The following is a 16,389-nucleotide window of genomic DNA, read 5'->3' as shown; positions in this document are numbered from 1 at the left end:
TAAAATGTCTGTGTTAACAAATACATAGGACTTTTAAGAGAAATGACGTTACCAATCTATTAATTTTCCAGAATCTGCCTAATATAACTATTTTAGGACAAAGTATAATTTATTTATAGAGATTAAGGTTCATTTAACTAAGGAAGAATAGCACAAAAAGACACAGAAAAAAAGAGTGCAAAATGTTGCTTGATAATTATAAGAGGGAGCAAAGACTTATTAGCAGCCTTTTATGACTGTTTAAGGCATGTTTCTGACAAGAAATTCAATCAAAATGGAAAGGACAAATACCTATAAAGGCAGCAGAAACAGGAGGCAGGTATTAGAAACAGTCAAAAGGGTACTGGGGAGAACATGGGGGCCCTCTGCAGGTGGTAGCCACAGTTATCCCTCCCCCATCCCAGGTGGGAATGTTGGCTACAGTGGTTTAGAACACTTGAGTCTTCAAAGAAACCAAGAATCAAGTTTCTCAGACAAGGGACTAAATGTAATTTTAGTGTGTGGTCCCATGGCCTAAACAATTTTAGCTACAATTCCATGCAAAGGATACCACCACAAAGCAATGGCAATAAAAATAAACATGCTTAGAGAATAAAATTAAATGAAACTCCCCAAAGGTTTTGATGTTCCTTAAACTACAATACTCAAGTTGATTTTCTTTATTGCCAAGAGCTACTTCAGTTCCTGCCATTTCTTACCTCCACTGGCTGATCTCTTCTGTGAAACTAACAATAGACATGTACACACAAAGTGCATATGGACATATTTTTTAAATAGTGTTTAAAATTGATTGCATGTGGATTGTGAGACATAACGATACTCCAAGAATTGCAAAGTTAGCTTAGATCATCCTATCTTGCTCTAGTCTGGGCTGTGAGTTGCCCACACCAATAGCAAACAAAAGGATTGTACTAACCATCACTGTCTTCTAAGTATGAGACTTAGAAAATCAGATAAACAGGGGAAAAGCTGTAACCACTTCAGAGATACTTTTATGTTTTGGTCTGTCTCACATTCATAAAATAGAATACAACAAAAAGAACCTAAAATGTAAGCAGAAAGAAATAAGTGCACCAGAAACTAGACTTTGTAACTTGTCAGAAGAAAGCCATAGCAACTTGTGAATAATTTTGAAAAGAGATCTCCAGTGAGAAGACTCTGAACTCAGATATGGGTGGAGTGCGAGTGAAATTGATCCTGGCATAACTGATGTTTTTGGAGACGTGAGTATCGATCCTGCTGTAGTTAGGCAAGAAGAATTAGATATTTGATTTGTATGATTTATAAGCACACACATATGATGATGGCTATTTATGAACTGAAAGAGACTAAGACTTCAGTGACTACATCTGGGAAGTGAAAGTAAACCTATCAAAGACCTTGTTTCAATGTCTCTGGGTCAATGTAATAAAATTACATGCAACATATTGAAAAACTAATAATTTCTTCCTTGATTGCAATTTTCCCCCTAAATTTGACTTATTATCTTACTCATATTCTAACTGCAAAATGTACAGATGCATCTGAAATTTTGAAAAAGTACTGAGAACGAGAGATATATATGTAATATGAAAACACATTTTACTTACAAAGGCAATCTAGTGAGTCTAAGATTTATATATTATTAATATCTAAAAGTCCAGAGATGCATGGTATGTAATTTTTCCACATCACAAAAGCTTGTGGAAAGTTTGTGAGCGGCCAGACGGTTCCTCCCCCACTTACAAACAGAAATGTGGTTTAACTGCTTCCCAGGCAAATTATTATTAACCCTGCCATTTTTTTTCCAACAAAACAGAGATCTCAATAATTTTCTCCAAAAAGATTCCTTATATGGCCAAATCTGAATCTGTCCTGCTTAACTGAATTTCATGGTTTCTTGTTCTAATTAAGACTGAGAAATATAATTCCCATCAGAAAACAACTATATGCTGAGGATATTTATATTCCTTACATCAGAGCTGCCCAAATAATTCCTCACCTTGTCCACCCAATTCTAGTCTCCTTGGTGGTTATTTCTGCTCCATATCCATTCTTCTATAACTATAGTTATCATACAAAGATATTCTAAATTAAAAGCAATATATTGTAGAATATGTGAACTATTCCAACACTGATGCATTTTGTCATAGACTACATTTTCCCCTTCATTTCATCAGAAGAAAATAATCCTTTAAGATCTTCAATATTTTCATGTCCTGTCCTCTATTTGGGCACATTTTCAGCATCACATTTAAGTGCATTCACCCCTTAACACCTACCTTTTTTATTTAATAAATTCACATATCATTTTAAGTTCTTGTCTTTTCATTCTTGAACTTCTTCACACAACAAGATTTAACAATCCTCATGGCACTTGATAACTTCCCTCATCACTAGTGTGGGAATGGATTCCTAAAGATACCAGTGCCATCTTAATCCAAGAAGTCAGTGGACGTTCATGTCCTGAGTCTCTGTGCTCTTTTAACACACTGTGCTCTGCTCACCAGCTTGAATTTCAAAACCCTGCAGCTGTCTTGGTTGTCTCCCTTACCCCACGGACCAGATGTAGAAATTCTCAGGGCTTTGAACTTGGCTCTCTTCTCTCTTTTCATGTGTTCTCTCCCATGTTAATGTTACTCATTTCATTGGCACATTTTCCTCACTTCAAATGAATCCCACATCTCCATCCTCACTTCTCTTTACTACTTCCTGAAAGGAATTTCCCATAGGAATTTAGAATGGGGCATGGAAGATAGCTCAGTCTGGAAAATGCCTGCCATGCAGACATGAGGACCTGGCTTGGGATCTGTGGCACCCACATAAAAAGCTGGGTGTGGCAGTTCAAACCTATAAAACTAGCACTGAGGAGGTAGTTATTACAAAAAATAAGGTGAAGACTGATAGAGAAGACAATCAACGTCAACCTCTTTCTACACTCTTGTGCACACACACACTCACACACATATATATTTGTACTCCCACTGCCTTATGCTTATGCTATTATAATATTTAATTTGGTTCTGCTAGGGCTGCATCTCTCAATTCTACTTTCTGCACACAGCACATGTCTTCTTGCCATCCCAAAGGACTCTTTCAATATGCCACACTACTTAACAAAATCACAGAATACAGGCCTCTGATCTTAGTGTGATATTCCATGCCTTTCATCTGGTTTTATTACGTTTCCAGGTCTATCTTACCCTGCCCTTCTCCCTGCCCCTATGTATGAATATGTTCCTGTTGGTCCAAAAATTCTTCTTTCTACTCATCTTGCTAAAAATTTCACCTGTAAACATTCCATCATTTTAAGCTTCTCTAAGCTTGCCTACTCTGACTCAAAGCCTTTTCAGATCAACCCAGCTGTAAGTAATTTCTCCTATGCACTTAGCGCCCAGCTTGTGTCTCTCACAAAGCCCTTAGTAGACAGTACTATTTACTGCTCTGATATGGGAGCACCTGTTCTCTTCTCCCCTCCTTTCCCACACTAGACTACATATTTCTCAAGGTCAGAGTTGAACTTTCATAACTTTGAACCTCTATAGCAATAGGCAGAGTCTTATATAAAGCTGGCACTTGAATTAAAAAATGATTTAAATGCGTACAGACTAAAAATAAGTCCATCCATAAAATCTGAGCATTTGTAATTATGCCCTCTTGACTCCAGAGCTGATAAAAGTCAAGTAAAAGCAGGTGACTTTGCCTTATGCAAATTTACCATTTTTTGCATTAAATTCTTTTATTTATAAGATAATACAGAATTTGGCTTAATTCTCATACAAAGAACAAAATAGTGTCCTTTAATATTCCCTCTAATTCTCAAGTCAGCACTTTTTGATGTGGATGAGGAAGGGATACAGAGAACTGTTATATGTTACTTCTATACAAAGCTCAAGTCATTTGTAAAGGTGATAAATTAAAACTAAGAAAGCATAAAATGCAATTTGGGTAAAACTTTTTCTTATTATAGAAATGTTTTAGTATATCCTGAGATCCAATTTTAGAGCAATTGCCTCACAATATCAGCTAAATAGGATTTTGAAAGTGAAAGTAGAATATGCCACTTTGTAATAAATATACCTATGCTGTGTGTCATCAACCAAACACAGTTCTCCAAATATGCACTTCAGTAAATGACAACATACTGAATGTTGCTGAGGCAGACAATGCTTGAATCTAAAACTAATATATTCTAAATAATCTAGACCTCTTTCATTATTTTATAATATGATCACTGTAGTTCTTTATATTTAAAACAATATAAAAGGTCATTTCATTTCAAAGTAAATTATGTAGAACAATATGCTTTTATAGAATAGAAAAAAAATAAATTCATCATGGAACATATTGAGAAAATGTTCCAGTATTATATATTTTTAAATTGTATCCCAGAGATAATGAATAATCTTTTCTTAAAATATTTTTAATTATGTGTATGTGTGGAAATGTGCACATGAGTGCTGTGCTAGCAGAGGCCAGGAGAGGGCATCAGATTCTGTGAAATTGGGTTTACAAGTGGTTGTTAGACGCTAGAAGGAGTCAAACCCATGTACTCTGAAAGAGTAGCAAGTGCTCTTAACCTGTGAGCCATCTGTCCAGCTCATCAATAACCTTTTAATTATGACTGCAATAAGAAGTAGTACACAAATCATGTAGCTTATACTGCACGATCATGACCCAATGTGAGCACTGTTAAAGGATTTTTAGGCATCCACAGACAGCTTCCTGATCAATGGAATTTAAGCAAACAGCGGAATATGCTTTATGGAAAATAAAGAGTAGGAGTAAGTGGCTTATTGTGTAGATGAGCAAAATTTTTAAAAAGCAACAGACACTATTAGGCACTATTTAAATAGGCAATGAGAATTGCTTTACCTGCTCTCATATAAGCAGGTAACTGACACCTTACTTACACCAGAGTATGAATTGAAAATCAAAACAATTGGAAAAGAGATTGGGGGAAAATGCACATCTGTCAATCTATTAATTATAACATCATTCATTTATTGTTAAAAATGAACTTTATATTCTAAGTCCATGAAAGTCATTGTATCGTGATAAGGAAAAGATCGCTTAAATAAATGCATTTTCAAAAGCAATCTGCAGCATATTCAGGAGGAAACATCTTGGGGTCCTTGAAAAAAAAGGCTTTGAGCTGGAGATTAAATATTGATTTTATGATTTGTTTAGTCATTTAAACTAAGCAACCCCGTAAGTCAGGCCTGAACCATGAGGTGCCTTGGGGGTCTTTTTCATCTTCAGAGGTTGGATAGTTCAGACTCTTGTTTTTTCTCTGTTCTATTATATTGTGATGAAGAACATTTCTAACCCATCACGCAGCAAGAATAAAAGTGATACTCAAATAAATAAAAGGTCCACTAAATTATCATGTATTATATATGTATATATATTTAGAACATATATTGATGAGCATAAATGAAAAACAAAACAAAGTGTTTCTTGCTTTCTGTGAGACTGTAACAAGTTTAAGAATTCATATTTACCCCTTCTATTTTAGAAATACTACACAACGGTATCCAACTGGCACATTCACAAATTTTATCTTGCATTCCTAACCCTCTATGCCACTCTGATCCACTTTTCTCCAAGCACATAGCGCTGTCTGAAACATTACATGCTTTCCTTCTTTCATCCTTCTCTTCAGACCAGATGTTAAGCTCCTGGCAGGTTGGCTTTGTGTTCAGTGTCTAGAATAGTACTTGGCACTTACTAAACATAAAGACATAAGTAAATGAGTAAAATATTATGCTGATTTCCCAGATTGCTCACTCATCTTAAGGTACATCGTTTCCACTGCCTTCTAAATATATCACACTTTCTGTTTGTGCACTCAGTGGTCTAAATGACAAAATGACTTCATAGAGTTGAGATGCCAGGTGAAGTATTAAGTTCAATATCCTCAGCACAATAGGAATCACAAAGCAGCTGTGAGTTATAGTAAAGAAATTCTCATAAAGCATCTAGCAAAGTGGGTGACATTAAGTGTTCAATAAACTTTCTCTGACTCTGTTCCTGCCATTATAGTTATTTTCTCTTGTGAAGTAGTTCAGACCAGTCCTTGCAAAACACAGTACCTTGGAATACTGAATACTTGGAGTTAAAGGAAATTGAAACAGTACAGAGGCAGGATGATTCTATGACCTTTCTCCTGTGCTCTCCACTGAGACAGGTCATAAAACATTCATTTATATCTTTACCTCCGAAGATAGGGATGTAGAGAAGAATCTGAGCGAACAGGCCTTGCTGGAGTTCCCTTCATCTACCACTATTGCATAATGCCCTTCGGTCCTCCACTCAGATCTGTACACCGACAGCCATAAAAACAGTTTTCAGGGGGCTGAAGAGATGGCTCAGTGGTTAAGAGCACTGACTGCTCTTGCAGGGGACCCAGGTTTGATTCCCAGCACTCACATGGCGGCTAACAACTATCCATAACTCAAGTTCCGTGGAATTTGACACTCTTCTGACCTCCGAGGATACTGCATGACATGGATGTACTTCCATGTATGCAGACAATACACTCATACACGTAAAATAGGAACTGTCCTTAACTCCAGTTCCAGGGAAATCTGAAGCCCTCTTTTGATCTCTCCGTGGCATTGCATGACATGGGTGCACTCACATACATGCAGGCAATACACTCATACACATTAAAAAAAAAAAAGATAAATAAAATATTTTTTAAAAACCAGTTATCCCTGTTTCTTTGGGTCTTCAATTCTGAAGACAACCTTGTGATGCAAACTTAAATAAATGTGTATGCTTTTATTACACTAATATGTCTTTTTATAGAAGTCTCAACCAAAGTCACAGATTTTTTAAAAAATATTTTATTTTTCACTTGAAGATAGAACCGTTTATTATCCTTTTGTTATTATATAGTGCATACAAATTCCAAATTATCATACTGTGCCCCATAAAAGTTATATAAGTATTTTATCCCAACAAGAACAAAGCAAAAATCTCACAATGTGAGTCTACCACAGTTAGAGAGGTTATGACCAAAACAAAACATGATCCACGTGAGAAGGACACCTGGGCAGGCAACTGGTCACCCCTGAGGTGGGACTGGGAGAACAGGGAGGTCAGATTTGTACTGGTCTGCTCTGGCTCACTTCACACTTATATGAATGTTTCTCTCTCCATCTCTGATCTGTTAGAGAGTATACTTTTTGTTTGGCCTATTTGGTTGGGTTAAGACAGACTGGAACAAACCATGTCTCCTCATGCTTTACTCTTCAGCTTAATTTAGTATTGTCTTAGAGATAGGGATTTTTCCGCTCTAAGATCATATTATTTATATTTTTATTTTTATGTGTGTATGTGTGTGTGTGTGTGTGTGTGTGTGTGTATGCTTTATGTATGCAGGTGCATGTAAAGGTTAGATGAGGGAGTCAAATCGCTTAGAGCTAGAATTACAAGGAGCTAGAATTACAAGCAACTGTGAGCCACTCAACATGGTTGTTATGGGTTCTCTGGAAGAGCAGTAAGAGCTCTTAACTGCCCCCTATATTGTTTCTTAAATAGCAGTTTTTTCCTTTTTATTTTTAAATTCCCATTCTTTTAACTTTTACAAAAACTTTATTGAGAATTTCATTGATAAGGTGTTTTGAGCAAATCCACGCCCACCCCCTCCCTTCTAACACCTCCTATAGCTGTTCAACACTTTTTTCTTTTTCTTTTTCTTCTTTCATTTATTTATTTTTATGGGGCTTCAGGCTACTCTAACATTCCTCCCTCTGAAGAGATAACCCTAAAATCTTTTAAGAATTAGATACAAGTTCCCAAATACTTCTGACATTTTTGGCTTTTGGAACAGAGTATGTTGTTAACAGTCCCAAGGACAATGGAACTTTTAGCCAAGAAACTGGCTACTTTTCTTTGGGGTCTTTTTACCCTAACTAGCCTAGCCAGTTCCTACCTCCTATTCTTTTCACGCCATCCTCTGAAGGGGTTATCCAAATTGCCAATAGGGAATGTATTGCCTGCATGTAGGTAAGTGCACCTGTGTTGTGCAATGCTCAGAGAGGACAGAAGAGACTGCTGGAACTGGAGTTATGGACAGTTGTTAGATGCCATGTGGGTGCTGGGATTCGAATCCAGGTCTTCTGCAAGAACAGCCAGTGTTCTTAACTGCTGAGCCATCTCTCCAGCCCCCAAAGTCACTGATTTTATATGACAATAATTACTACAAATAAAATATATTACTACAAATAAAATATATTCATGGCTAAATTCACCATGGTTAAATCTCTTGGAGAAATGAAACAAAGAAGAACAACAAAACTCAAATACTAGTTCCTTACAGATCTCCATGTTTTTGCTTCTCTAAGACTGTCTAAACCTTCATAGGCATCACAGCACCATTTTAATTACCTGATTATACTGAATTTCCCCACTATATTTTGTGGTGTTTTGCCATAAGAAATCTGTGTCCTATACATGTTTGGCCAATAGATGGGACACTATAAAGAAATAAGATTGATCCCGTTACTGTACTGACCTCACATATGTATTTTCACGACTGTTCGAAAATTACATTTCTCAGTGCATGGTCTAGATCTGGAGAGCAGGGTAGAAGGTTTCACTGTTGGGCAGTGACACAGAATGTGTATGAGAAGAAATGTATAGTACTAGAATTTGGTGGCATACAGTGTAAAAATGCTTAGCAGGCTGCCACAAAAGCAGTTCTTTTTTTTTCTCATAAATGGTTACTTATTCCAATAGTGATGATCTAATTTGTATCAATCTTACTTTCTGGAAGTGCAACTCCCCAGGGGATACTTGAAAAGATTATTGATAAATTTGGAAAGCAAAGTTATTAGAAATGGGGATTTTAGAATACTAAAGAAGTGCACAGCTGAAGGTTTAAATGTGGGTGAAATACAAGGAAGCATTTAACAGACAGACAGACAGACAGACAGACAGACACACACACACACACACACACACACACACACACAACCACTTTCAAGGAATTCAAAAATTCACCCAAATAAAAAGTATTTAGAAATGATAAAACTGTGTTCAAATAACACAAGGTGGGACCCATCCCCTGAGTAAGCTTGTCAAAGTGAGTGCTTACCTTAGGTCTCAGTCTTGCTGCCAGGTCATAATACTTCTCAGCTGCTTCATTGAGGCTAGCTTGTCTGGTAAAAAAAGATAGGATAAAATTATGCCTTGTACAATTTCAAAGAGGCAAACAGAAGCATTGTGCAACAGAATGGCATTAACTTAAAAAAATTTCAACCACACTGACTAAACAGTATGTTTCCGTATAGAAAACTGAGTTCTTGGGAGCTGGAGAGATGCCTCAGTAGTTAAGAGCACTGGCTGCTCTTGCAGAGGACCTGTATTCTGTTCCAGCACCCACATAGAAGCTAACGACTGTCCTTAACTTCAGTTCCAGGGGATTCAATGTCCTCTTCTAGCTTCTGCAGGCATTGCAAGGACATGATGTATTTACATACATGCAGGCAAAATATTCATACACATAAAATAAAAATAAATAGTAAATAAAATTAAAAGGAAAAGAACCCCGAGTTCTTGAAATGAACTTTGTTACTATGTTTAAAGCATAACAAATAATATCATAGCATAATCCCAGTAAGTATTGCTATTTAAATTTACATATTAGCCATGGGAACAGTTATTTTCCTTTTTGAGCTAACTCAAATATGTAGAGACTTTGCAGTTTTAAAATGGTATCTCAGAAAAAAATTCTTAAAAAATTATTTGCCAGAATATCACTATGCTTTTTAAATGTGTGTGTGTGTGTGTGTGTGTGTGTGTGTGTGTGTGTGTGTTATGTGAAATGAAAAAAGAAAGGGGGCTGTGTGGGAAGGTGAGGATGGCAGTGGGGAATTGAACATGAGAAAAGTACAAAGATACATGTACATGAAAACATCATCGTGAAACCCATTATTTTTATGCTAAATAAAAAATTTAAAATTTTAGGGGCTAGAGACATGGCTCAGCAGTTAACAGCACTGGCTGCTCTTTCAGAGAACCCAGGTTAGATTCCCAGCACCCACATGGCAGCTGACAACCATCTGTAACTCCAGTTCCAGGAGATCCAGTGCCCTTTTCTGACCTCCACAGGCATTGCACTACATGGATGCACTTACATGCAGGTAATACACTCACACACATAAAACAAAAATAAAATATTTCGTTTTTAAATCAAAATTTTTAAATAAAAAACTGGGCTGTGGAAATAGCTCAGCAGATAAAGTGCTTACTGTATTCGGATCTCTAGTACCCACATAGAAAGCATGGTCTGGTGGTGCATGCCTATAATCCCAGTACTGGGATGTGGACACAAGAGAATCCTGAGTGCTTTCTGGCCACTCAACCTAGCTAACAGGTGAGCTTCTGGTTCCGTGAGAGACCCTGATTCAAAAAACAAGGTGGTGAGTGAGAGAGTCAGTCACCTGATATCTTTCTCTGGCTTCTGCATGTATGGACATGGGCAGACACCTCTGTATATACTATATATATTATATATATATAATACTATAAAGTATATAATTATGTACACACAGTATGTTCTGTGCAAAAAGTCATTTTATTTCTGATTTGGGGGTTTTGTGCATTGTATTTAGTTAATAATCATTATTCACATATATATTATATATAAATGAATATTTGTCTCCTTGCTGTCTGGCCGCTAGTGTGGACTCATGACAGTTTCAGGCAACTGGATGCTCACTTGAAATTTTACTTACTGAGTAACAGAAAGATGAAGGGATGGCTAGAATTCACTCACAATGTTGAAAGCAATGGGCCATGTCCTGGCCAGTTTCTTCATGCAAGCAATTGCCATAGTATAGTTTCTCATAGTTCCTGGATACCAGGTTTAAATAGCTTCCTGCTGATTCAAACCTTCCCCAAAGCTTTTCTTTTTTGTTTTTGGTACTGGGCATTGAACCAGGGCCTTAACCATATTAGGAAGATACTCTACCACATCCCCAGACTGATAGTGAAGTCTTTAGTTTCAATAACTACAGTCAGTTTTCTTGCTTATAGCTGATCCCCAGGAGTGACACAGCTGTCTTATACAAACAGAATGCAAACTGAATTTCACAGATAAATTTGTTTGCTGCCAATCACCACACAAAGACAACACGCAGCAGAAGACAGCAAAGGTCAGGCTCGCCATCCCATCAGTGTTTTTCTGAGCACGCTGCTTCAGAAGACCTTCATAGATGGCAGATAACAAGGGAGCTGCCATCTACTGAATACACATGAGGGCTATGAAAGAAACGCTATGGAAAAATGCCAAGTTCAATTTCAGATGACATACGCAGCATAGCTATGCTACGACAATAGTGCTAAATGGCTGTGGGGCCTGCCTTTAAAAGGGAGTATCGTTCTTGGGGAGATAGTTTGAAGGTAAGGTGATTGCTGAACAAGCATGTAGACATGAGTTTGGATCCTCAGAACTCACATCAATGCCAGATAGGCATGGTAGCCTGCTTGTAATACCAGTGAGCAGGAGGTGGAGACAGAGGATCCCTGGAACAAGATGACAAACTAAACTAATGAAATTGGTGAGTTTTGCATTCAAGAGAGACACTCTGCTTCTATATAGAGAGCAACTGAGAAAGACACCTAACTTTTACCTCTAAACATGTGTACGAATGAGCACCTGTATACACACATGTGCCCACCACACACGTGAACATGCATACACACACATAGGCACACCACACACACAATCACACACAAAAGGGGAGGAGTAATGTCATAGCTATAATACAAGTTTTCAAGAAAAGAAGATGGAGAAGGAATAAACAGAATTAAAGAATAAAGTCTTTCAACTGGAAAAACATCCATTTCAAAAGAGATGGCTAACTAGCCTTACTTATAAAATCGAATTTTCACTTTGGTCAAGACAAATAAAAAGTATAAAGACATACCCCATGCAGCCATATAAATTATAGGAATAACTAAAGATAACATCTCTCTGGAGAATAGAACATATTTTTCTAATTTTTGAAAGAAAATAATCAGAAACATTGCTATTTTTAATAGAGGTTATAAAGAAAGTTTTTTTTTTTTAAAAAAAAAAAGAAAGAAAGAAAAAAACCCCTAAAAAACCTTGACCTAAGGCTCTAGTGGACCTGTGGCATGTTACAATGTGCTGTTGCAATTTATATTCTCATAAATGTTAAAGTTCAATTTCAATAAGTCAAGAAAAGTACTTTAGTCTGGTATGAAACAATAAAACTTCCCTCACTAGGGTATTTAATGAAGGCTCTCTCTACCAAATTACAGATTCACTTTGGTTCAGATTCACATGGAAATCTGAACCAGAATTCTTTAGGTCATACCCTGGAAGGGTTTTCTCCAGAGGAAAATAAAAGGCATGGAGGTAGGAAATTAGAGTAACTTGATATTACAAAGAAGTAAGTTTCTTTGAAGCAAGATCAACCAACAGATATCAAGTATGGAAAGTGTGGCCATTATTAATAGTTCTTTATGGACACTCAGTTCATAAGGCAGATAAGGGGCAAAAGAAAACCTGGGGAATCCATTAGATGAAATGCCTTTAAGATAATAACTCAATTAAAAATAATTAGTTTTGAAGTCATCATATTCTTCAGAGGCTGCTGTAATTTGAATGTGAAATGTCTCCCATAAACTCATGTTTGAACACTTGGCCCTCACTGGTATAGAAGGTTGTGGAACCTTTAGGAGGGAGAGCGTTAATAGAGGTGATGGGTTGGGGGGGGGGGGGGCTTGCCTATTTTTTTTTTTTTTTCAGTGCTGGAAGACGTCCTGTCTGCTTGCTGCTTTTACACCACAGAGGCAAGGTGTCCAATCACTGTAAACTGCCAGCCCATGCCTTCCTGCCATGATGGATGGTTCCCTCAAACTGTAAGCCAAAATAAACTGTGTCTTTTGAGTTGCCTTTTGTTAGGCAGTGACAAAAATAATATAGTGATTTAATATGCAAAGGAAATATTTAATTTTAAAGACTTTAAGTTAGAAGTAGACCTGATGATATTCTAAAGGAAATGAAGAAAAACAGTAGGATTTATTATATATGTCATATACATATTAAACTAATTTTCACTGTAGGACTTTGCTTCTATTATTGAAAGAGTCTTTTGACTATTAATGAGAAGGTATTTATGACAGCAAATAGAAAACTAAGGAAAGGAATGCCAGTTCAAGGCATGGAATAGTTAATTATATTGTTTCTTTCTCTGAACAAAAGAGAAAACTCATGAGGAACTTTCTGAATTCCATTTCATTGTGTAGCTATATTTTACACTTTCCTTGGAAAGAAAATTCCTTGGAGTACTTAACAGGTCCTAATTACAAAAATGACTAAACCATTAGTCAACATTTGAAAAGTGAAAAAAGTATTCTGCTAGTTCCTTTGGGGATTCTATTAAATACTGTCAGGCACCTTTAACATGACATTATCAGAGACAGAGTAAATGACTTGGGCTGGCCAAACTGGTAGTATATGTCTCTTTAAATAAAGCAGCTGAAAATACTTTTCTTGCATGCTTATATTAATTTTTTATTCACTATTTCTCTTCTGGAAAATAAAATTATAAAATGTCTATCCAGTAATTTATAATTTATTTAATATTTATAACAACACCATGAAGTAATTGCTGGTATTAATAGTAATTTAAAGATGAGAAAGAGTGGGATTAAAGAGATTAGTCAGCAGTTAAGAGCACTCACTGACTGCTCTTGCAGAGGACACAGGTTCGATTCCCAGCACCCACATGGTGACTAGCAACTGTCTGTAACTCCAGTTCTAGGGGAATCCAATGCCCTCTTCTGATCTCTGTGGGCAACGAACAACATGGGTGCACTTACACACATGCAGGCAATACACTCATACACATAAAAAATAAAAATGATAAATAAAATTTCTTTAAAAAGGAGAAAGAGCAAAAATAATATTAGATATTTGTCTTAATTTTCAACCTCACATTTTAAGAAATCATAATTAGATACGGAGGGAACCATAAGTTTCCCACATGCCTTCCTGCATGTAGAAGATTCAAAAAGTAAAGTAGAAATAATTGTTTCTGTCATATCTTCCAGGCCAGGTACAGACAACTACAGTACATGCTACAAAGTGGGTAATGAATGAGATGCTAAAAAATAAACACTCATACTAGAAACAATACTGGGTTGAGATGGGCAGCTTCCCCTACCTTAAGAATCAACAGAAAAGTTATGACACATGTCTACAGAATCAAGATGTGACCTCTAAGCTAAGAGCAGACATGAAGAAGTGGAAATTCACATGGCAGCTTCCCTCTCAGCACCAGCTTCTCATCATGTATGTTGGGCATCCCTCAGCCTTCACAGTACATCTGCCTCGTAGGGTCAAAATTGGTAAGGGAGAAGAAAAATGTCTAAGTGATATTTGTCAAATGGACTATGAAGCAAACTGGAATCTACTTCCCAAGAACTCTTAGAAGACTTTGGAATCAGTTTTCCTATTATCAGTGAGAATTCAGCTACACAGTAAAAACAAATATGATAGTAACAAAAGTCACAAAGTTCATAATATCCATACTGTAGAATTCCATATTTATTAATAAGACTATAAAATTACATCTGTAAAAACAGACATATATTTCATATCTTTAATATCTCTTTCTGGTGTTTATAATAGAAAAATTTGGAACACAGGTTTATGGACCATTAGCCATATAAGTCAAGATTGTAATAGAGATGTGGGAATCAGCTTTTATGAAATAACAGGTTGATAAATATCTCAGAAGAATCTGATTAAAAGAAATATTCATAATGGTCTTTATTTTATGTATTCTTTGAGAATTATAAAATTAAAGATGGCTAAATTTGAAATTACTTCCTTGAAAATGCCTCCATCTAAATACAGAGTTGTATTTAGAAAACTCTGGCTACAATTAATAGCTGTGAATTATCAATTTTGAATTAAAAATTAATACAGACACTATCCATTGATTTACATAAAATACATTTTAAGGAGAGTCTGAGTTTTTTTAAACTAGAGATATTGTTCATGTAACATAAATGTGGAAGGAAGCAACAGCTTGGTTTTCCGGGATTCTTGCCAATGAGTAAACTGATGCTTAGCTTTAAGTTTCTCAAAACAGCCCTACACTTGAATTCCAGTTCTTAAGTTGTATAGTAGGAAGAGAAACAGAACTGGAATAGAAGACATAAAAATGTATGGAGCATCTTACAAGGGCAAAACCATAGTCATATGTAAAACAAGGGGACAGTAGAGATCCTTGTAATGAAACGTCTACAATAAATTGTTTATAACCCTTAAGCCTCCCAAAAGGAAAAAAATAACTGTCAAGACATCAAAACTACCTGTAAGTGTCTTCATTCTAAAGAATAGAGAAGTGAAGAGGAAATATGGCAAATAGGACTATACTGATGATATAATTTTAATTTTTAAATATTTACTTATTCATTTATTCATTCATGTATTTGTGTGTTCGTGTGTGTGTGTGTGTGTGTGTGTGTGTGTGTGTGTGTGTAGGTCAGAGTTAATTCATAGGCATTGATTCTCTCCTTCTACCGTGTGGGCCATAGGGACTAAACTAAGGTCATCAGGCTTGGTGGCAGGTACCTTTGCCCACTGAGCCATCTTACTGGTTCTGATGATGTAATCTTATTTGGGCCAGGGATTCATGACACCCCATGAGAGCTGAGCCCATTCTTTTATGGCCTCAAGTCTTTCAGGGGCTGCTAAGGACAGAGTTAAGCCTGGATATAGGAAGATTATACAATGTTTATACTGAAAAAAATATTAAAAGGGAGTGTTTGGCAATGTGAACTGTTACATACAGAAAATTACCATATGTTCAAAGTGAATTTTAAGGAGGGAGAAGTTGTTAGGATGATGAAGACAAGAGAACCAGAATAAAATTGGCCATCATAAGCATCACCTGGGAAAAACCTCAGGTTCCACTCAAACATACTAAGTCAGAATGTGCATTTTCTCAGTCTCTGGGTGATTCCGTTACTCATTAATACTGAAGAGGCATTGAGTTGGAAGGCACCCACTTTCAACTTTATCTGACACTTGTTTTGCTTTGAAGACCTTACAGCTCGTTATAATGTGTCTTAAATAGAATTTTTCTTGAAAAAAAAAAAAAAGACTTGGTGGCATATGCCTGTATATCCAGAACTTTGGGGGTAGATACAAATGGATTAGGGGTTCAGGGTCAATTTCTGCTACATAGAGAGTTCAAGGCTAGTCTGGAGCCGAGGCTACATGAGACCCTGCTTCAAAAAAATAAAAACCAATCCTCTTGACTAAAAATTGGCAGTAAAATAATAATTTATATCTGGAGAAATTCACTAGATTTCCAATGGATTTTTTTTCTTTTTTTTCATTACAGCATTAAC

General features: G+C 36.3%; 1 protein-coding gene across 2 annotated transcripts in view; it reads right to left on the bottom strand.

The window, feature by feature from the left end:
- The window catches only part of Tmtc2 (transmembrane O-mannosyltransferase targeting cadherins 2), a 507,640-nt gene that overhangs the window by 51,312 nt on the left and 439,939 nt on the right, over window positions 1–16,389 (bottom strand). For both annotated transcript variants that reach the window (XM_008852327.2, XM_029555737.1), the window contains one exon: window positions 9,086–9,149. In XM_008852327.2, the coding sequence (XP_008850549.1) occupies window positions 9,086–9,149 (64 nt within the window). The remainder of the gene's footprint in view (window positions 1–9,085; window positions 9,150–16,389) is intronic.

The sequence above is a fragment of the Nannospalax galili genome, unplaced genomic scaffold (assembly GCF_000622305.1).
Source record: "Nannospalax galili isolate Female #2095 unplaced genomic scaffold, S.galili_v1.0 scaffold390, whole genome shotgun sequence".
Classification (NCBI taxonomy): domain Eukaryota; kingdom Metazoa; phylum Chordata; class Mammalia; order Rodentia; family Spalacidae; genus Nannospalax; species Nannospalax galili.
The sequence above is the reverse complement of the archived record's forward strand: the minus strand, read 5'-3'. Positions and strand labels throughout refer to the sequence as shown.